General features: G+C 45.9%; 1 protein-coding gene across 1 annotated transcript in view; it reads right to left on the bottom strand.

Moving 5' to 3' along the window:
- Positions 1-22450, bottom strand: part of dmd (dystrophin) — a 192242-nt gene that overhangs the window by 19683 nt on the left and 150109 nt on the right. Inside the window, exons 62-67 of the mRNA XM_064311559.1 lie at positions 22289-22435; positions 17751-17829; positions 15749-15809; positions 1433-1494; positions 1078-1156; positions 317-398 (exon numbers count right to left, since the gene is read on the bottom strand). Of these exons, the coding sequence (XP_064167629.1) occupies positions 317-398; positions 1078-1156; positions 1433-1494; positions 15749-15809; positions 17751-17829; positions 22289-22435 (510 nt within the window). The remainder of the gene's footprint in view (positions 1-316; positions 399-1077; positions 1157-1432; positions 1495-15748; positions 15810-17750; positions 17830-22288; positions 22436-22450) is intronic.

Below are 22450 nucleotides of genomic sequence, written 5' to 3'. Positions count from 1 at the left end.
AGCTATGACACAAACCTTCGCTAAATGAACCATTTTACATGCTGTCAATCAAGCGGCCTGCATAACAATCACAGACTTACTGTGCGCTCACGTTCAAGGGCACGGCGTGTTTCTAAACAGGCCTGGAGTCAAAGAAACCTTCATCGGCTGATTCCGAGATTCGAAAACACACAAACTGCCACCACTCAGCTAAGCAGCTTAACTGCCTATTCTCTCTCACTTCCTCTAATGCTGGGCCTTTGGTCTCTGCAGGGGGGCAGCTGTAAATCACCCCTGTAACCACATTACAGGCAGCTCCAGAACAGGAACACGGTACCGTGCCCATGGGGCGGGGGACGGGGACGGCACCTTCCAAACAAACATCCAACCAGACGGCAAACGTCTGCCTGCTCAGACTTCTGAACGAAAGCGGTTAGAGAGACAGAGACAGAGACGATGTGGCGGAGGAGATGGGGATTTGGGTTAGGGGTAGGTGGGGGGTTAGGGGAATAGATTTAGGGGATTAGGGGGTAGGAGGGGGTCAGGGGATAAGTTTAGGGTTTAGGGGTAGGAGGGGGTATGAGGGGGAGGGTAAATTTAGGGGTAGGAGGGGGTTGGGGGTAAGTTTAGTGGATAGGAGGGGTCAGGGGGATAGGTTTAGGGGGTAAGGGGGTAGGAGGGGGGTATGAGGGGGAGGGTAAATTTAGGGGGTAGGAGGGGGGTAGGGGGGTATATTTAGGGGGCAGGAGGGGGGTAGGGGGGTAAATGTAGGGGGCAGGAGGGGGATTGGGGGTAAATTTAGGGGGCAGGAGGGGATTGGGGGGTAAATGTAGGGGGCAGGAGGGGGGTAGGGGGTAAATGTAGGGGGCAGGAGGGGGTAGGGGGTAAATTTAGGGGCAGGAGGGGGTAGGGGGTAAATTTAGGGGGCAGGAGGGGGGTAGGGGGTAAATGTAGGGGGCAGGAGGGGGTAGGGGGTAAATGTAGGGGGTAGGGGGGTATATTTAGGGGGCAGGAGGGGATTGGGGGTAAATTTAGGGGGCAGGAGGGGGTAGGGGGTACATTTAGGGGGCAGGAGGGGGATGTGGGAGGAGGCGGCGCTCACAGCAGAGGGCCTTCTGCAGCCGCCGGAGCTTCATGGCGGTCCTGTAGGCGGAGAACCGCACGTTGTTCAGGTCAGCTGCAGGAAGAGAGAGAAAGGGTAACCATAGTAACCACAGCCTACTCCGTGCGTGCGCACACACACACACACTTACACGCTCAAGTGCGAGTACACACACACGGGTGCGCACACTTACACACGCAGGCGCGCTCACACACACACACGTGTGCGCGTAAGGGCGCACACACACACACACACACACACACAAACAGACACACACACAGGGAAAGTGGGGTACTGGGGGATTGATGCTGACACTGAGGGGTGGTTGGGGGGGTGAGAGGGGGTTCTTACACAGAGACTGGTACAGCTCCGCCATCTTGGGATGGTCCCAGCAGGTGGTTTGTGTCTGGTGGCTGAGCGGCAAGAAAGCAGAAAAAGAGCACAGTCAGCATGTACACACATGCACACGCACACACACATGCACACACACACACGCACACACACAAAGCCCATCTCATCCATCATCCCCCAAACCCAGCACTGTACCCCAGACCACAGCGCTGGGAGATTAGAGTGAGCGCCTGTACCTCCCTCCTCCTCCTCCTCCTCCTCCTCCTCCTCCTCTCTCACACTGAGGATCAGCCCCTGATGCTGGCTCCAGAGGGGAGGCCCCATCTCCCCAGATCATTAGCTCTATGTCTATATATACACAGCCCTTCCTCCTTCTTCATCAGCCTCCTCCATCTTCACCCTTTTAAGAGCTTCTCCCATGGCCGTGCATTCGCCCATTATTGACCAAAAAAAAAAAAAAAATCGGGCCACTACATCTCGCTGTGTTTCAATTTCTTCCAATCGTGCTCTGAACGTGCCTTAACAAAAAAAGATATCAAACATTAAGTCCAAACCGTTAAAGGAAAAAAATCTTTGCCGCGTGAGGAATTCGACCAGGAAGTGCAAGAACAGCACGACTGAACAAAAACTGTTTTTTAAAAAAGAAAAAGTAAGCAGCAAAGGCGGGAGATCCATTTAGATGCCCGCATCACGGGGAAATGAGTCCCACGGGCACGGCGCAGAACTGCCAGCGTTTAAAAAACGCCTGACCTGGGAATATCGCAGTATGCTCAGAACCTCGCCATATGCCTCGCGTAAACTGAAGCTCATATTCCGCGCGCAGCATTTACCGCTATCGCTGCGATAGCCACCGTGCAGGGGTCCTGCTGTATCCTGATAAACATTCCCCTGCTGGTTGTGTGTTTTTTTTTTTAGTTTTCCAGTTGTGATGTAACTCACATGGGTTAAAGTCCGATTGATATTCAGATGTGCGCGAAAGATTCCGCGGGTGTCGATTCAATATCCTGCCTCGCCGCGGCAATTTTTCAACTGGTTTTTGTTGTAGGCTGTGTGCATACACGCAGGATTTACATAATAATAAACACACAAATAAACACATGAACCAATGTCAACAGATTTTTTTTATTTAAAAATTCAAACGTTTTTCATTTTCTTTTTCATAACGGCGGCTTTACCAGCAGACCTTTTCTGTTGGTATTGACGCCTCGTTCACTTTTGTATTTCTGTCAGTCGAAGCCGGCGGACGGAGGGAAAGTTCATCGGCAGCGCAAGCTGTGCTCTAAAAGGGGGCTGGCACTGCGAGCGCTTTGCAGAATCCAGAACCCACGCCGGCTTTATGACATCACACGGCATGGGCGACAGCAGGGGGCCGCAGCCCTGGTCCTGGGGAGCCCGCGGGCTCCGCCGGGTTTTCTGTCCTCACCTGAAACTCAGCGCCCGAGTCCGACCCAAGCGGGCAGGTGAGGTGAGTTCACTGCGTAATCAGCGGATCTCATTTGACTAATTGAGCGCGGAGTGACAACAAAACCAGCGGAACCCGCGGCGCTCCAGAACCGCGGCTGCAGCCCCCCGGTGCCACACAAAACGCCTTGCAGGAATCCCAAGTAGCGCGCCCAATTAGGCCCACGCGTGTGCGGTGCGGTGATGTGCTCTCACGGTCCGCTCATCGCGGGGTGGAAGCGCGGGTGTCTGTTGGCAGGGCAACCCGGGCCTCGCGGAACGCTGGTGAGTCGGTGAACTCCGTGACCTGGCTGTGATGTCACCCCAGCTGTGCAATTCTCCGGCACAGCTGGCACCTTCATTAGCGGAAAGAAGAAGCTCGAGCTAGCGCTCGCATTCCTGAATTAGCCGCGGCCGACGCAGCGCTGGGCACGCACACAATGGGACTGGGCACCGTAACCTTGCCAATCCCACACGAATTAGGAATGCTCATTTCAGAAACTATGTACAAAGCGTGCTCACATGCGCCCCCTGCTGGCGGCTCGGGAGAGTGAAGGACAACTAGCGATTCTCCTCCAAGACACGCGCTGCCCGCAAGGAGGAGACCCAATCACACGCGAGGGCAGAGAGAAAGCCACGGGCGCCCAGACGGCCAGCAGGAGTCGCTAGAGCAACAAACACTGCTGCTCCCCACCAACCGAATCCGTCCCATACGTCCCTCGGGCGACGCAAAACCAATCGAGTGCCACACCAGCAAGGCTGCCGGCCACAGTCGCCACTGGCACGGGTTTGGATTCGCACACACAACTTTTACCGAGCGAGCGACCCAGTGGCCAAACAGGCACTGTAAACTAATGAGAGAACTATAGGCTAAATTTGGCTACAGCAGGACAGTAGTTTTCAGACATGGGGCTAAACATTTTCATTTGCCTAATGCTAGTTAATCTGCTGGCTCCAGTTTACCAATACAGTAAATTATACATGGCATCAGTCAGTCACGTTCTAACAGAAGTAAGATTGTCTCAGCTAAACCAGCAGGGAGTGGCAGTTGGATACACCTCACAACCTGACTAATCTGAAAGATCTGGAACATTCTGTATGGAGTTGATAGTCACCGATCCCAATATGTTCACCGATCTCAGTAAACAAGACGGAAAGCCACTCGATGGTGCCGCCTTTACAAAAGGAGGGGGGTTCTCAAGTACTGACAACAGGGCTGAGAACAACTGACACATCCTAACAAAAAAATGACTTAACTGCTGAAAAATAAAAAAACAATTTTATTACTAGAAAAGAAGACAATTTCCACACTTTTTCAAGACACAGTGCAGCTCATTATCTGCATTGCTCGCTGTACACAGCCTTATTTGTCATCTTTACAAAAGGCTCAAATAAAAATTTAGAGGTGCTCGTACACAAAATTAAGGTGAACTGCCATTTACTGACAGGAGGTGTCAGTTACAGAAACACATAGCCTATTTCATAGCAGAAGCCTCACAAAAAAACGTAGCCGTAGCAAGTCCTTGGACTGCTGGTGAGATGTGTTCCGAGAGTAAACTTGAAGTGATTTCTGAAGCTGCTGTGAAGCCCTTCCCGCTTCGACGCAGCCCTGCTGGAGACGGTGAAATGCCTACGGCAGCGTATGCGCAGGGAAGGCTGCCCGTGTCTCACCCACAGCCGAGCACGGAAACGCAACGAAAATAAAATGTGAACGCGCCGATTTATTTTTTCAAAAACAACTCATTTGCTAATGCATCTTATATTATACGTAACAATGTCATTTATATATTTTATCAAGCTCCCCACCGGCTTTATTTGCTTCAGCCCTTTTTCCACAGCACAGGGTCTATATCCATTTGCTCAAGTTTGGCAGCTTTCACACACACGTTTTTCCCTTCTTTGGCTTTCCTCTTGCGATCCGTCGGGCATTTTGTAGGTGTGAAGTGCTTTTCGTGAGAAAACATTCGCACATTCCATTTCAGAAAATGGCCAGCGCCAGGCCCTTCAGGACGACGTAGGGCCGGCTCGCGGGCGTCTTCGCCGTACCCTAGCGAGCGGGCTCTGCCGAGCTGCACCGCAGACTCCCCGCCAGGCCCTCCTGTACCAAAGGCGATGAATAAAACAAGAAGGGATTCTGGGAGACAGGACAGGAGCCTAACGGATCGTTTGACGGGAGAGCAGCGGCGCAGCGTCTGCAGAGGACTTATCAGACATCAGAGCACACTGCGGGCTCCGCTCTCTGCGCAGGACTTAACATTAGCAACACAGATTTTTATCATATGTACCGCACAGCCAGAACAGCAGTGCGAGAGAGGTGGGGGGGGGGGTGGGGTAAACCGCACAATCACTCGATCTACTCACACAGTTCAGCCGCACGTTTTGGCGAAAGGTGAGAAAACGTAGCCGCAAACGGCCGAGCCGGTCAAAACGGCGCCGTTCTCTCTACACAGGACCTTAACGTGACTCAGACTGCGCTGGTGGAACGCTGGCTGCAGGTCAGCTCGTGTGAGGTCATCACCTGAGCCAAAGCCACGCCCCTACGCTCAGGACCTGGGACTGCAACCAGGAGACGGCCGCTCAACCCACCAGCCAGGGCCCAAAGGTATATTACAGGTGGCTTGTTGTTTTTTTTTGAGGTGCAGTGAAGTATTTAGGTATGTAACAGTAAAACCACATTACTAACAATGTAACATCGCCAAAAGAATGAAATGCTCACTTTCAATGTCTAAACCGATGCTTTAATCATTTAATCAATAACTTTCACTATACAATTATTATAAATATTTATGTAATACAATTCATTATTACCTGGGCCAAGCATATGCAAATAACACAAAGAGTAAAAAATAGCCTACATCTCTCTACCTGTTTATAAATTGAAAGGCAATGTTGACTGGACATGTGCAATATCTGAAAATATGAAATTAGTTACTAAGGAACCTTGTGATGCAAAGTCGGGGACCACACCGCTGTTTGTTTTAACGGTAAAGATGCTAAAACAAAACCATTTAAAAATGGTCATGCGCTCTATGGATACAGCATTTCCACCATAAAGAGATGTTCCTGTTACCTGTACGAACCTGAAAAACTTCACGTAATGCAAAAGACATCTGAAAGAATCTGCTTACAACCGCAGAAGCTAAGCTGCCGGCTTATCCATTTTTAATTACAGACGCAAACATTGTTTAATGCTATTCCTTGCGATTCCGTTTTTATTTGCGTAACAAAGGGCCAATGTCCTATTCACAAAGGGCCAATGTCTCAGAGCAGGCACACATTCTGGGCCCAGGTCCCAAAGACCCGGCCAAGGGTAACTGCGGCAAGGAGAAACTCCCCGGAGAAAATGGAAAGAAATCTTTATTGATCTACTTTGTTAGCTTGCACACTTCCTTGAATGTTATCTAATGAAGCTAGCTACAAAGCTAACACTGCAGATTTGCAAAGACAGAATCCATAAAACAAGACCCAGGCAACTTACACTTCACTTATCAGCTGAAATTGCTAGCTAGTCGGTTGGAAATGGCGGTAAGACAATACGATCTAGCATCCACTGCTTTTCAAATGGATTAGTGTTTTGTTGCTTTATCCATGGCACAAAAAGCACTCTCTACACTTCAGGACATCTGAGAAATTGTCCAGCACAATTACGGTTCAAAATCATTCTGGCCTCCAGAAACATTCATTTGAATTTATTTAACCAAAAAAGGTGAACCCAGGCTGAATGAATCTAACACACCAGTGTGTCTTATCCACAAAGGTGAATCTCAATTCAGCTACACCTGTAAAACAAAGGCTGTAGCTGTCTTACAAATATCTAAAGGATAAACTTAAAGGGATAAAGGGTAACCCAACAGATACACTGAATTAGCTATATGCAATCAACATAGCAGTTAATGAAACGATGGTATTTTTTTGGTATTCTCCCCAAGGATTAAAAATGTATGTATTTATTTACCTTTGTCTATGATGGCACATATGGTACCTCCCCTATATAATGATCACATGACAGTACAGGTGCTGTATGAAAAAAAAATGAAAAAAAAAGACTAAAAATAATGAACATGCTTTTTCATTCAAGCCCACCAAAATTTCAGATCTTGAACATTTAGGCCTACTAAATAGAAAAAGGAGCTTTTGTACTGGGAGAATGTATCACTGTGTGTGTGTGTGTAGGGTGCGCGTCTGTGTAGGGTGATAGCTTTCACACCCGGGTGCGGAGTCTGACACCCTCCCTCTAAAACCCAGAAACAAGTCAAAATCTGAGAGGACTGGGTCACATTGAAACACAGCACTGCCAGCGCACATAAACAGAGATCAGTGCTCATATTAGCGGCACCTTAGCACCGATCAGCAGTTCCATTAACTTCCAAAACTTATCCCACTACATTACCCTAATTATTCAAGTTGAAAACACGGTCAGGTCGCATTTTGTTGCATAATGACTGAAAATCGTACAAAATTCAAGGTTGTTTTTGCTTCGACTACTCGTGGCTAAATTGTCGATACCGTTGAGAAATCAAAACAAGACGACAAACTAAGCCTAAACCAAACAGCCAGCTATACTGAGGTCCTGTTTCCACACTGCTGGTGTGCAGAGACGTTTCTGAAGGCGTGAAACAACAACATTTTAAGAAAGTTACGGTCTAACATGCCACGTGTTAAGAGTGGTAGCACACCAAATCGGCGACTCTGGATTTGATCGACCGCCCATCTGTCGGGATCCATTTGCATTTTAGGATCATTCAGGGCAGAGACACTGCATCTATCTGCACCATCCCGGTGGATCTTCTCACCCCGAGTCGACTCGAGAAGAACAACTGCATGCTCCGGAAGGGGAGGGTTGGATTCTGAAACGAGCTCAAGGTTATCCTCTCCATTTTAATACGGACAAAGACAAGTGTCATTACCACCAATTATCTCCAGACAAGCGTTGAGATTCTGTTCAAACTTGTTTCGCGTAATCTTGTATTACATGGGTTTTGCCTCTGTTAGGTCAAACTCCTGCTTAACCAGTCACACAAATGCCAACAAAAAAAAAAACAAACAGGGCCTACTCAAACAATAACCCAATGAACAACTATAACACTGCTGTGTTCTACATCTGTTTCACTTCCCGGTGCATTGATTCCCCACAGGCACTATGAATCTCTGATTGGTTCATGGATGATGTGGTGTCTTGGCAGATGGACCCCCATAATCTCACCTTTGCTTCCCACTACCCAGTGACATCAGTCCCAAAAATACCATCACATCTGGAGTCATCAGCTTGGTGTGCTACCAGCTTTGCTGGATTTTGAACACATCAATTAATAGAACTAACCACTGAAGCCAGTTTGACTATTACAGTCCACACTGGTCAGGGCGATCGTACAGTAAACCTCTGTGGTCCAGTTTTCTCTGTCACTCCCTTTATTAGTGCATATACTTATTGTTACAACATTAGAAATGACTAACAGAGTACAACACATAAGCGAATACGTTCTCAAGTAGAGATCTTTTTCAACATGTGTATGGATTGGATACACATTACTCAGTTATATTTTTGGATTTTTGGAACAAATAAATGCTTCTTTGAATTCCGTATTAAGCAACAAGCTGGTCCTGCCAACTCATTCTCATAACTGCATATATTCTATTCAGATGGGTCTATGACTCAATAAATACACTTTAAACAAACAACGCACCGCTGCCACATAGCAGCGGAGGACACAGGTAGACCGTCAACACATCACACAGTGCTTTCAGTTTCTGGAGTCCCGTTGCTCAGGATTTTGGCCTGGTGAAAAGCGGCCTTTTTAAAATTACGTCGGGGAAATTCAGCACAGCGTTGTTAACTATAGTTCAGCGTTTCCCAACCGGTGTGCCGCGGCACTCTGGTGTGCCGTCAGGCGAGGTCAGGCGTGCCGTGTGAAAAACACCTTTAAAAAAAATTTTAATGTTCAAATGAATTCAAAAAAAAAAACTTAAATGAACAAATCCCATTCACAAAAGCCAAAATAAATGTCACTAAAATGCATATCGCTTAATTGAAATCCCCAAAAGAACACTTAGGCCTGCTGCTGGCACGTCACATCAACGTCAGTACGTCGCTCGCGGCGTTGCCATGAGATTCCGTAAATTTGGAAAGTGTGCCGCGGAAGGAAAAAGATTGGGAAACGCTGAACTATAGAATATGGAGCTATTCCCATGATCCTGCCCTGGTTGTTGAGTGTCAGTATAGTTCTATTCACAATTGCTGGGATGAATCGCGTCTGACGCTTCTTTCTTCGCAGTGTGCTTCACTTCAGTCTTCATACAAAGGATCACATGAGAGCCCACTGTAATATTTCCAGAGCATCGAGCCATTCATAGAGTCTGAGTTTTATTAACAGCTGTATTACAATGGATCAGATCTTCAAGGAAGGAGATCCCATTGTCAATGGCCAAGCTCTCATTGTACTGTACTGTAATGTAATGTAACTGGTAAGAGCCCAGACGTGATTTCACACACATCAAACGGGACTTTCAAACCTCAAATCATACAAGTGCATACAAACACACACACACAAAGGAAGTCAGTCAGACCTGCATGTACACAAACACAAATAAGCAACGCTAAGGTTTCTTCACTCTGGGAAACCTCACCAGTTTACACAAACATTTAGTAAAAGGCAATAGAATGCATCATCATGTAACGTAATATACTGCAATACAATGAGAAATATATATATATATATATATATATATATATGTTAGAAAAAAATTCTGTTAAAATCTAAATTCCATATCCTAAAAACAAGACATATCTGTAACATGTCTTCAGTGACGGGTAGGCTACGCACGACCTCGTCTTTGAAGCTCTAGCGCTGAATCAGTGTGCACCGACATATACACTAAACCAAGGGCACCACGCAATTCCACCACACACACACACACACAGATCGACAAATGATTAGCCGTCTCGGTGGCCAAACAAAAAGCACCGGCACCCTTTTGGATCCAGTACATCGTTCATGAAGCGTTTTCATTAGCTAATGTTCAATTCCCACCTGCAACACTGCACACTGCGCTGCAACGCTTAGACATGCACAAGGCACTTCAGGGCGCAAAATCAAACGTGTTCAGACACATTCAGTCGCTGGAAAATAGAGGTGAAGAGAGGCACTCGGAAGGACCAATTTAGTCGAGGCGCAGTCTTCTGCAATAAAACAAACAACGGCGGCCCGCCTCGAACGCATTCCGTTCTTCGGTGTCTAGCTAACACAAAGCTACCTGCTTGGATGCATGCTGGAAGAGAAGCAATGGGAGGTAACATTACCTAGCTTGGCAGTCATCTAGCAAAGATACACAGTCTCCTTTCCACATTTCCAGCACATTTTGAAAACGACCAAGCCAAGCAACGTTCATACGGATGCGGCGGGCAATGTAATGAGAAAATAGAAATAAAACAGATATTTTACAGGTTTTGAGTTGCCTTGATGATGATCAATGACAAGCTAGCAAGCAAGCTAATATGAATGCTAGCTAAGATGCGTTATTTCGTTGGCTTATGTTAGGTCCTGATTTTATGAAATGCAAGCTTTTCACAATCTATGAAATACACCCAATATAAGAGGCAGCCAAATCGACGTACCCTCTTTTGTAAAAGACGATTAGCTTGGACGGAGAATAGGAGACACAGTCAGCTTGCAATATAGTGTAAACATTAGAAATAACAAAAATAACATTGCAAACTCGGCGATCTATTATATTTACGGTGATTTCTATAAGGAACCAAAGCAAACCAGTGATAAATAAATAAATAAACAAATAAATAAATAAGCATTGAGCAGCACGACAAATATTTCTCAGCATCGCGTCGTCTGGACATATTTCAATCGGACATCGTTAAGTAGATATCACGACGGCAGCCGTAAATGACAGAGTGCCAGTCCTCCGATGTGAGTCGTGGCGGTAGAGTCCGGACACCTGCTGTGGTCAACCAACACTGGAACATCTGCCGCCTCTGGTGCTGCCTCTGTGCCGCTGCTACAGCTCATTCACACTGTCCCCTGTCCTCGGTTTATCAACTCGCCTCTGCGTTTTCTCGGCTTCACTGCACCAATGAATGAGTTAAAAACGTAGACTTACTTTCTGAGCTGCTCTCTCATCGTTGCGGTCTCGCAGCAAGTCCAAAAATATTCGGTTTAAACGACGGATTCCGCGCCGAACGGGTAAACCCACACCGCCGCTGTAGCAGACCTACTGAAGAAGAAGCCGTCCGAACCGTGTACTTTCCAGCAGCGCGCAGCGGCTGTTCAGACGAGGCGGAGCTATCGCGCCTGCTCCCTTCCCCCAATCTATTCACCCAGAGAACTTCAGTTCAGCTGAAAGAGAGAGGAGACTCCGGGGAAGCGTTCCGTACCGGGATTTAAGGTGGAGCGGTGTGAATTTATCACCTCCAAAGTGAGATTTAAAACATAAATATATATTATGTGCGAGATATTTTGAAGAATTTCTCATTTCTGTAAATCTTTCCAAGTTATACAAATATAATTGTGATTTAGATGGTATATTTTCATCCAATCATCCATTTATGTTTAATTTACACTAAATTCCATAGCTATAGTTGCCATTGTTGTTTCTCATTAACATGTTTTAGCATGGTAGTCTCATGCTTTTAGCATTTTTAATCAAAAGCAAAGCTAGCAACACAAAATTTCTGTAATTCAGTGTTCCAGAATGCAATGACATCCTCACGCAGTGGAGCAGATTTTAACATTGTGAACTCAATATTTGGAATTTCAGTGAAAGTGACGTTTGGGAATGATGTCCGCACTTTCCAGTGTACAGGAGTGACGTAATGTTCGGGTGCAACATCCCGGGTGTTCGGTCGTGAAAGACGCGTTTCAGAGGGATAGAGAGGGAGGTAGAGGGAGAGAGCTTGATAGAGGAGGAGGAGGAGAAGTCGGTGGGCAGTGGGGGGGGGATGCTGAGGGCTCGACTTGAATCAAAGATGAGATGCGACACTGCTTGACGGTTGGCCGCGTGCAGTACTGCAGCACCCCCGGTATTCCCAGGTTCGAATACTTCGTCCAAGTTTCACTCCAGTCCATTACACAAAGGCTACCCTATTCAAGATTTAAGCGGTGGCTTAAAAACAGAATAGAACGCAAGACTGAAAAGATGCCAGTAACCTAACAATAGGTAGGTACAAACAAACAAAGAAACAAGCAGATAAATAAATAAATAAATAAATAAATAATTTGGAGACTTCGCGAAGAACCCGAATGCCTGGTTTTGGCTTGTCACCTGATATGACCTATTATAAAATACTACATGTGGAGTATGTCCATGGTTACAGACATTTGTAGACATTTTTGTCATTAAGTATCGTTCATTTAAATATACAACTTACATACATGGTTCCTTGACTAACAATAAATTGAACAAATCAATAAACAATTCTACAAGCTGAAAAAATATAAACTAACCATTTAATTCTGCTGCACTGCCCTTCCATTGTTAATCTAGCTTATATAAAACAAGCTATTCAACATCAATCAACAAACCATTACATCAACCTGTTCCTCAAAGCCATCGTGTCACCCAGCTCTCGTAAGACATCAAAGGTTGGTCATATTACCTAACAAGAAAAATAATCAATCCTTCACTCTCAAAAAGGATGTGCTAATGTCCAACGCACTTTTTGAGGGAGTACTTTTGTGTTACTTTCAACACATGTTGTGTCAAGTTACTACAAGTTACTACTTTTGCGGTACAAATATGCACCTTATGTTTTAAAAGGGAAGACTCCTTAACACCGTTAAGTTGAAAAATAACACAAAATGCGTTGTCCTTAACTAGGCATGGAGGTGTGTTAAAAATTGACACGGTATGTGTTGTTTTTAAACACGTCTGTTTAGAAAGCCCAGGTAGCAAGGGCAAGAGAGAATCTCATGAACGGAAACCAGGTCTGGAACTTAGTTTACCAGTTATACCTGCCGAGTCATACTTGCATTTTCCAACAGCTAAACTCAAAAACTCAAAAACTCGACCAGCTATATCACTGGGATATAGAGCCTTCATCGCAGCACGGACTGGGTAGCTTACCCCCAACAGCAGGTTTAACACCAAACCGGCAAGATGGCAAAGCGGGTTTATCCAGCTGGATGAAAGCCAGCTTCGTAATGTAATCTGCACACTTCTGCAGAAGCCTCAGCCTTTTCTCCACTTGCTTGTTATTACACAGGTGATATATCCTGGTTTACTGGGCTGCGCCTAACAGGAGACTTGATGTTTACACTGTTAAAAAGTGTTAAAGTGCTTGATGGTTAACACTGATAAGTCGGTAGGCCAGGTGCAGACGGTGATGTAGATTACTGCAGATATTTTCTGCATGTCTGGCATTCCAGAGCAGGGCCACCCGGCATGGGCTTGCTAGCACACTATAGCTAATCAGCAAACCCGTTTGAGGCTGAGATTGGGTCAGCTATATAGATTGCAAGGTTGTGCAAACGCTTATCTTCAATATGGTTTTAAATCACAGCAAAGCGAGGTTTGTGGTGCTGGATGAATCTGCATCGGAAAATGTATTTTCCACTACATTTTATGGAGATAATATTGATGTAGCTAGTGATTAAGTTAGTATTAATGGAATTAAACAAAGTATTCAGCTTGATAGCTAGCAAACTGGCATCTCTGTGGTGATACAGGGCACCTAAGCCAGGTATAGGTGTCAGTAGTTCTGCAGTCATTCTATCGATCAGTTAATAAATAAACCTTATTGACCACATGCCAAGGCCCACAAGCCAAAGTTGCCAAAAATATTTGAGATGTTGCTTTGATGTCAAATGACCTCCTAAATCCTTGCAAAAGAGAGAGAACACACATTATGTGGGTTTGTTCGACAGGCCGAATCATTTCAAAGCTTTTATACATTTTCTTCATTATTTTTAAAAAATTGTACACATGTTCATCTAGAATTTTTAATGAGACTAATATTATACCGTCTGTTACAGTTTTAAGTCGTAATCTGCACTAATTTCCCTCTTGGTGTAGACAGTGCTGGAAGTGGGCCAGAACAGTCTGGTACACCATACTGGGACTTTTTTGCTCATATGAGTACTGGCACTTTTTCTACAGTCTATGGTACTGGCACTTTTTCTACAGTCTATGGTACTGGCACTTTTTTTAGCATTCCGCTGCTTCTCATAAGCTGCTTGTACGCAGTGTATGTGCGCCCGTGAGATTCTCTTTCTCTCATTCCCACAACAGTCACTGCACTGTAGTCCATAGTGGTTCATTCGAGTGAGCCCACTGACACGCCATACAAATTGACTTCATTACCCAGACTGTGCCTGCTTTCTTGCTTTCTCGCTACTTTTCTGCAGTACAGTCTTTTCAACATGTTTTCTGGGAAGTTCCAGAGCAGACCGTACTAGCACTTCATATGAAGTTTAATTCATACGAGTACAGTACATGCAATTATTTTTTTCCCCCACTTCAAGTGGTAGGGTGTGGGGACTTGCTTATGGAAATCAAAAGCAGAATGTGTTATGTCATATTTATGGAATATATGTGAAACAGACGGAATGCATTAGCGAGATGCTTTTTGTCTCCTTGGCTGTGTGTGGTTAGTGTGGTTAGTGTGGTCAGTGTACCCCGGTCTGTGAGTCTGGCTGGTTAGAGGTGGTCAGTGCTGCTCTATCTGATGTGCGATCACAACGCCCTGCACTCCCACTCACGCTGAGAGGATCCGGGTCATCTCCTCTGGTCCTGTTTTCTCTTTTCTGCACATAGAGAGGGAAACCTGTCACTACACACACACACGCACCCAGGCAAACACACACACGCATGCACACACACACATGCACGCACGCACACGGAAATGCTCGCACACACACGCACGCACTCAGGCAATCACACACACACACACACACACACACACAGTCTTGGATGCATTTGCCACCGTGTGACTAATTGTATCACCGAGCATTCACCGTTGAAAACACACAACACACTACAAGCCCTTTGGTTATTTCACAGCGACACAAGTTAATGGCTATTAATGTCAAACATATTTTGCTCCATAAACACAATGTGTACAGACACTCAGATCTGGAGAGACCCTCAAAACCAGCAAACCATGCATGGCAACAGAATCACACACCGACCTACAGAACCATACGCAGACCAACAGAGCTTTACACAGGGCTGTCAAACCACGTACAAGTCAACAGAACCACGCATGTGGACCTACAGAGCCAAACCACATACAGCTTCAACACAACCACATAAAAACCTACAGAACCATATATAGGACAGCCGAACCACGTGCAGGCTTACAGAATATCCATCAGGCTACTTAACCACATTCAGGCCAAAATGAACATAAGCCTGCAGGACCTCAAGCAGGTACTGTGCTTTGCCTGACTCAAACCGATGCAACTTATGCCAGTCATTAATGGTGGACTCCACCAGAATTTCACAGCTCATTATGCAGATTTTTTTTTTTTCATCTCATCCACGAGTTGTGAATTAACTCCCAAATCAAACAACACCATGAACATGTGGAGACATGACAGAGACTGTATGCCTCCCAACTGCTTTAATTTGAGTAGTTAAGCTTTAGCCTTTCCACTCAACGAGAGCACAGGGACTTGCTCTGATGAATTATCCTGGGATGGGGGCGGGACAGACGGTAAAGTAGCACAGTTAGTGTTAGGAACATACACGGTGAATTAGCATGGTTAGTCTTTTAGTATGTCATAAAGTAGCGGTACTGGGGTTAGACATGTGGTGCAGCGCTAGTGTTAAATTGAGAGACGGGCGGGGTGAGATAGTAAAGTTAGGGTTGAGGCCATTCACTTGCTGCAGTAATAGGGTCAGTGTCGTTGGTAAGACTTAGATACTCACTTGATGTAGTAGGGCACGTTGTTCGGAGAGATGGAGCGTTCAAACGGACGCTGAACAGAGGCTGTATATGGGAGGTGGGGAAAGAGGGAGGGGGAGGGAGAGAGAGAGAGAGAGAGAGATTAATACCAGTAGAAACAGGAAAATAAAACCATAAGCATTAAATCCCTATCCTAGTGGGAAAGAAGCAGATTTACAGTCTGGAGGCCAGGTACATATACGTGATGGCCGGTCACAGTCTGAGGCGCAAGGACACCGTTTCCCACAACACACTGTGCTTTTATTATTTCTTTCTTTCCTTCTTTATTCTCTCTTCCTTATCAGTGAGTAACTGACAGCGGCGGCATTCTTCATGTTCCAAACCCCACTGCTATGGCAAGACTGTGTTTTTGTTTCGGTCAGCGAAGCACATTTTTAATTTGAAATACTAATCCAAAATGTCTTCTTTCTCTTTCACACTCCCTTCTCTCTCTCATCGCATCTTCTCCCTCCCACTCCTCCTCTCCCCCCGTCCCCCCCCCCCCAATGCCCCCAATCTCTGTACTAATTTACAGAAGCCTTCACTGCCATGATAACTATGACTACTGAACTGACAGGCTACTTAGTGCACGGTGTGTGTGGATGGGAATAAAAACTCAGGATTTCAAATAAGAAATGCTACAATAATGCAATAAACGACTAATAAAGACAAGGGAAAGAAAAGTAAAAATGACAGCAACAAAATTAAATCAAAACATCCATCCTACCATCTCTCTCTCTCTCTATCTCTCCATCCTGCCAAAACAAGCGAGCGCAATACGAAGCACAAGCAGGTGTATGTAGAACACGTCCGTATGAATACAGAAATCCTCATTTTCAACGTAACGATTCGGAGTTCTTCCACCCCCACTGCACGCCGTGCCCAATGCGCCTCTCCCTGGGACTCTCAGGCGAATTATACTCGGTCACTTGTGGGGCCGTGGGGGCCCCTCCATGCGTGACTCACACATTTTCTACATCTGTCGTTTTTTGTAAAATGTGGGGAAGAGTATTAGCCGTCTCTTAAAAAAGATATCCTTTATTTGTGAGTCTTAAAATGGTTACAGTGGAGGAGAAAGTGAATCCATTTCTCTCCCTGCTCTCCTTGAGTCTCTCTCTGCCTCTCTGTGATGGGATTATGTTCCCAGTGTGGAGAGCCCAGCGGGTTTGAGCAGGAGCCCGAGGAAATGAAATTTATTTGAGCGCGGAGATAAGTACACATCTCTCAGCACCTCGTTGTCCCACTGCACACACACTCTTTCTGCTGTCATCACACGCGCACGCACCCAAACACGCACCCACACACACGCACGCACGCACACACATACATGCAACCCACACACGCATGCATGCGGGCACTCACGCACGTACACACACAAACACACGCAAGCACACGCAAGCGCGCACACACACACAAATAAGCATGCACACACGCGCACACACACACAAACACGCACAAGCACACACAAGCACCCACACACAAGCACGTGCGCCCACACGCACATGTGCACACATGTAAGCACGCACACACACACACACACACACACACACAAAGGCACGCAAGTGTACACAAGTGTACGCACACGCACACACCTTCACAATTTCCGCTAGCCTAATCATACAAAGCATCAGTTAGCTCCAGGAGGTGTTAACTCAAGGGAGTTTTGAGAAAAAAGTGGAAGAGGAGGTGAAGGTAAAGAGTTTGCGGGTGAATGGTGGAATGGGGCTACCGGCTGGAGATATGATGAAATGTTGCAGTGATGAAGTAAAGGTTGCAGAAGAGCGATGAGATATTGCAGGGCTGGGTGACTAAATGTTTCGTAAGTGAGGTGTAAACTTTGTGGGGCGGGCAGGATTAGGCTGAGATGTTAATGAGCGTAGGCCGTGTGTGGAGAGGTGGGGGGCGAGGCGTAGGGAAGAGCGCGGAGAGTGAGAGAGAGATTCTCAGTGCGGAAGGGGGGGGACGAGGACGTAAAAGTTGTCTTACGAAGGAGGAAGTGCTGAGATTGAGGGCCGAAGTCCCGGTGGGCCTCATTCAGCTGTCTGAAATGCTCTTCAATGGAAACCTGGAGGAAGAGACATTCAGTGAGCGACAGAATCAGAAGTACCACAGAACAAAAAAATTTATTTCGGGGAAAAAAACTGAGAGCCGCAGAACAGGACTCCGGTTGAAACACTGGAGATAATGGAAGGGGTTGGGAAACGGATGAGATGCACTGCGTGAGAGCGTGCAGTCACAACCACGGTACACAGATGAGGCAGAAAGCAAAAGTTTTCCACAGCACGCACTGACACGGTGAAACACGGCCTATGGACTATGAACCTGGGGCAGGGATCCTGCTGAACATCACCACAACTAACCAACAAGAGAGGGAGAAAGGATGGAGAGAGAGAGAGGAATGATAGCAGGAGAGAGGGAGCGAGGGAAGGAGACAGAAGAATAAGGACAAGAGAATGGGGAATGATGAAAGACAGAGAGAGAGAGGTTGAGGGTGAGAGTTGAAAGGAGTAACAGAAAGATCAGAGGAGGCTTTTTCTGGATGACCATTGGTGGATGGGGAGCTTGTTCGATCATGGAACGATTTTGGGTTGGACGATGCTTGTCGAATGGGCGGGACCTGAAACTTGGGTGGGTGGTGCTGAATTACATTCAGTGTAAAAAAATTACCTTGGATATATCTCCCACCTCCTTCATTCTCCCTGAGATTCTGCAGGTTTCCATGGAAACCTGATTAGGATTACGGAGACAAGACAGCTCATTTTGAGGGCGGAGCAACAGCTGGATACTGTAATTATTGTACATTCAACTCAAGCCCACCCAACCTCTTATTATTCGTACCATTTAAATAGACCGCACTAGAGGCATCAGTGACAGAGTGTGAGTAACTGCACTTCGGATTTACATGAAATAAATCACAAATGAATTCTGGGTACATGATTCTGTAACCCAGCATGCCCATACCCCCCCCCCCCCCTCTCTCTCTCTCTCAGTTAAAGAAAAAAATGTCTCAGATCTACACAATCACACCTCACTGTAAAGGGTCCAGGTGACACAAAATACACACAAACTCAACAATGCCACCATCCCACACCATTCAACTCTACAGTACGTGCAGCCAAGCGCTAACTAACCGTCGACTAACTGCGAACTAGCGAACCAACTAACTGGCTAACTATCAACGACGGCGCTGCACACACTGACTGAAGGGGAACACAGCTGACCTCACACAGCCTCTACCCCCAGGCACAGCCCAGCGTTCCCCTGCAGAGGGGAGCGAGTCTGGGCACGCTCACAGGCCCCTCTCCCCATAGGTGCGGTGGATCACAGGAGGCTGCTCACATGACTCCGCTGATCACGTGACCACACCACGGATCACGTGACTGAGGGTCACTCAGCCCTCCAGGTCCTGTGATCCTTAACTTTGTTTGTTCTCCAGTGAGCACCTGACTCAAATTACATACACACTGCACAGGTCAGGCTGCTCACACGCTATGGGGGCAGACAGCGCGCGTTCGGATCACTGAGTCGGAGATGTGTGATCACCGTCCAGCATTACGGTCGGGATTATTAAGACCCTTCAGTGCATGCAAAACTAATAGCACAAACCGACGATTGGTGCAAAACAAATCCCATGACCAGTCAACTGGCCATGTTATTGGTTTTGCGTGTGCTATAAGATTGTGCGCATGCTAAAGGTCGTAGTAAATTAGGCCCTTAGACAACAGTAAAATTGCAATAAAAATTTACAGACATTTTCTTTACATAAATAACAGCCACAGCACTCAAAAAGTAAGACAAGGTTCTATTCCATCGCACATCAAAGCCCACTGTCCACTTAATGACGTCATACACCACTTAGCTATAATGTCCCTCTACAATGACATCACACATGCAGCACTGAGGATGTACTGACTGGAACATATACAAACTTCAGCAGGGATTTTTATACCCCAATGACCTTATTTTTCAAATGTAACTGAATCTAAATGAATGATGTTGTAATATTCACAACGTGACAAGTTGGAGGCGGATTCCTGAGTTGGGCAGTGAGTGAAGACATTTGTCACGAGTGCATGCTGGGTAGTACAGTCGAAGGCTGAAGTTATTAACCAGCTTCGACTGGGAGACCACAGCACTGGAGAAAAACCCAGGCCTCCCCAGCCAAGCAGGCGGAGTGGGTTTAAGCTCAGGTTATTGCTGCATTAGTTCCACCCGGAATATTCCATGGGTCCATGGGCCACAAGCTACTGTCAGTCAGGGATGTGCTTCCTCTCCAGTTTGGACTCGCTCTCTTTTATGTAGACAGAGTGTAAGAAAGACACTGGGTTCCGACTGGTGAGAACCTGCTTTTTGGGACGGTGCAGGTGGCACAGAGCTGACTCAAGGGGCACAGTGATCAACTCCAAAAACAATCTGAGATGGAGCTGACTGCCATCAATAATATATTTCACATGACGTGATTTTGAGCTCTTCTAAATTTAAACCACGGATATTAAAACAGCTGTGCTGAACAAAGCAACTTAAAGTTATCCAAGAAAGTTTCAGTTATCAACCAATGAGCAAGCAGCATTACAGTGAAAGTCCTTTTTAATCTAAACTCTGAACACGACTGCCACTCACACACACACACACACACACACACCACCCCCAGTTCTGATATAGCTCCCTCTAGTGGCAGGTACAGTCCTGATAAAACGACAGTGAAAACTGAATAAGAACAAAAACTGCTTAAACGTAACCCTGTGTGACCTCCCTCCTGTGGATGCAGAGCTTCCTAATTAACACTGCAGTTTCTGACACAATCAGTTCAGTGACTCACCAGTTGGTGTCTAATGAACAACTTTGATGTGTATCTGTCAGTATGAGAGTGTGTCTCAGTGTAAGTTTGAATGTGTCTGTGTATAAGTGTTAATTAGCCAGCACGCGAAAGGAATGCACATCGACGTAAAATATGGATTAAATGAAAATCTGATGAAGAACAATGAAGTTGAGAAATCAATTAGGTCTGTTTCTACAAAGCATTGCTCCAAACATTAAAGAAGAGCAACATGGTATATCAGACGATTTACAACACACAAACTGACATACACAAAAACAAACTAATAATTCCTGTACAACACAGTGAAATGAGTACGAAAACATAATTAAATGAGGTGTCGAAGCTCAGTACAATTGAGTTGTTTTTTCAAAAATATTTTCATATCCTAAAATGTTGAACAAGTGTAGCCTCATGCTACGCTTGCATGTCAGGCAACTCACTACTATTACTGTTACTGCTACTACAACTGTTACTGCTACTACCATGACTATGACTACTACTGTCACTGCAACTACTACTACTACTATGCCAGAGCTGTTTTCTATTACTCAAATGGCTCCCTCCTCATTTTAAACACAACTGACTGATTTAAAAAGTAATACCACCAAAAAGAAGTAATTCCCTAAGAAATGCTTTGCCACATTTTAAACCAATTGGAGAGAGAGGGGACAGAGTGTAGCGTAGTAACTGAACATGAATGCAGACGTATGCAGTGTTTCTTATGAGCGTAGCAAAGTAACTGAGAACGAATGCAGACTGATGCAGTGTTTTGTCTGAGCGTAGCCTTAGCACACTTATGCAGTGTCTTCCATTCAGTTCCACAGTGAGTGTACACACTCAGCATTCACGCAGCTGAGACGCCACTGCTTCCTGTTTTCTGCTCCTCACAGAAGCTCCGTGGATGAGATGCATGTGTCTGGCTGTGTGTGGAAAGCGGTCATGTGCCGAACAGCTGTCTGTGTGTTCATAACAGTTACTTTTTTTTTTCACCCGCAATGAAACGGAAGTCATCTTTCTCTTTCTTGTCAGTATCCTTTATATTTTCCTTTCCCAAACAGCACAGAACAGTTAACTCTTTAAGGATTAAGACCACAAATATGTGATTAGAATGTTCATAACTGAACAGTCTAATACTGATGCAACAATCACTGCTGGTACTGAAAGCAGTGGAGTTCTAGAATACTGACTTCCACTACACCTACTCTTCCAGTGGTTTGAAATATCACTGGAGGCAACACATTCAGCACTGACGCATTTTAGTGTATGAAATGCCATTTCCTGTGGTGTCACACCAGCGGTACAGCTGCCACAGCATGTAGCTGTGTCACTATGAAGCGACACACTCTCCTGTCAGTCTGCATCTGTCAATATCAATATTTATTTGTCACCATCAGTGTCCATCTGTTTGTACGCATAGATAAAGTACCTGAGTGCAAACAGGTTAAGCCGTGTTATTCATTTGTAATTATTCACGAATCTTAATGCACACTTGAATAATATATTAATGTGACTTTAATATGAATGAAATCAAATATGAAATTGTGTTCGTAGCTGTTCACAGTTGTTCAGTTGTGTCTGATAGTGCCAGTTTGTGCGGCTGCAGGATCTGTGGTGGTGCCCTTCAGTTGGTCTCAGTGCTTATCCATCTCAGGTGTGCAGTGCTTGGTGTTAGTGCGCATCTGATGCGGTGCATTGACAGGTGTACCTGTAGAAGCTTCCACCGCGTGTTGAGGTCGTCCAGCCTGTTGAGGTTCAGCCTTGACAGCTGGATGCCCATGGGCCCAAAGGTGGAGGCGAGATCATTCACCTGAGTTACGTCATCTTTGATGGGGGCGATCTCTGTTCGAAAAGCCTGAAAAGGCACAGG

Source organism: Anguilla rostrata, chromosome 15, assembly GCF_018555375.3.
Source record: "Anguilla rostrata isolate EN2019 chromosome 15, ASM1855537v3, whole genome shotgun sequence".
NCBI lineage: Eukaryota > Metazoa > Chordata > Actinopteri > Anguilliformes > Anguillidae > Anguilla > Anguilla rostrata.
The sequence above is the reverse complement of the archived record's forward strand: the minus strand, read 5'-3'. Positions and strand labels throughout refer to the sequence as shown.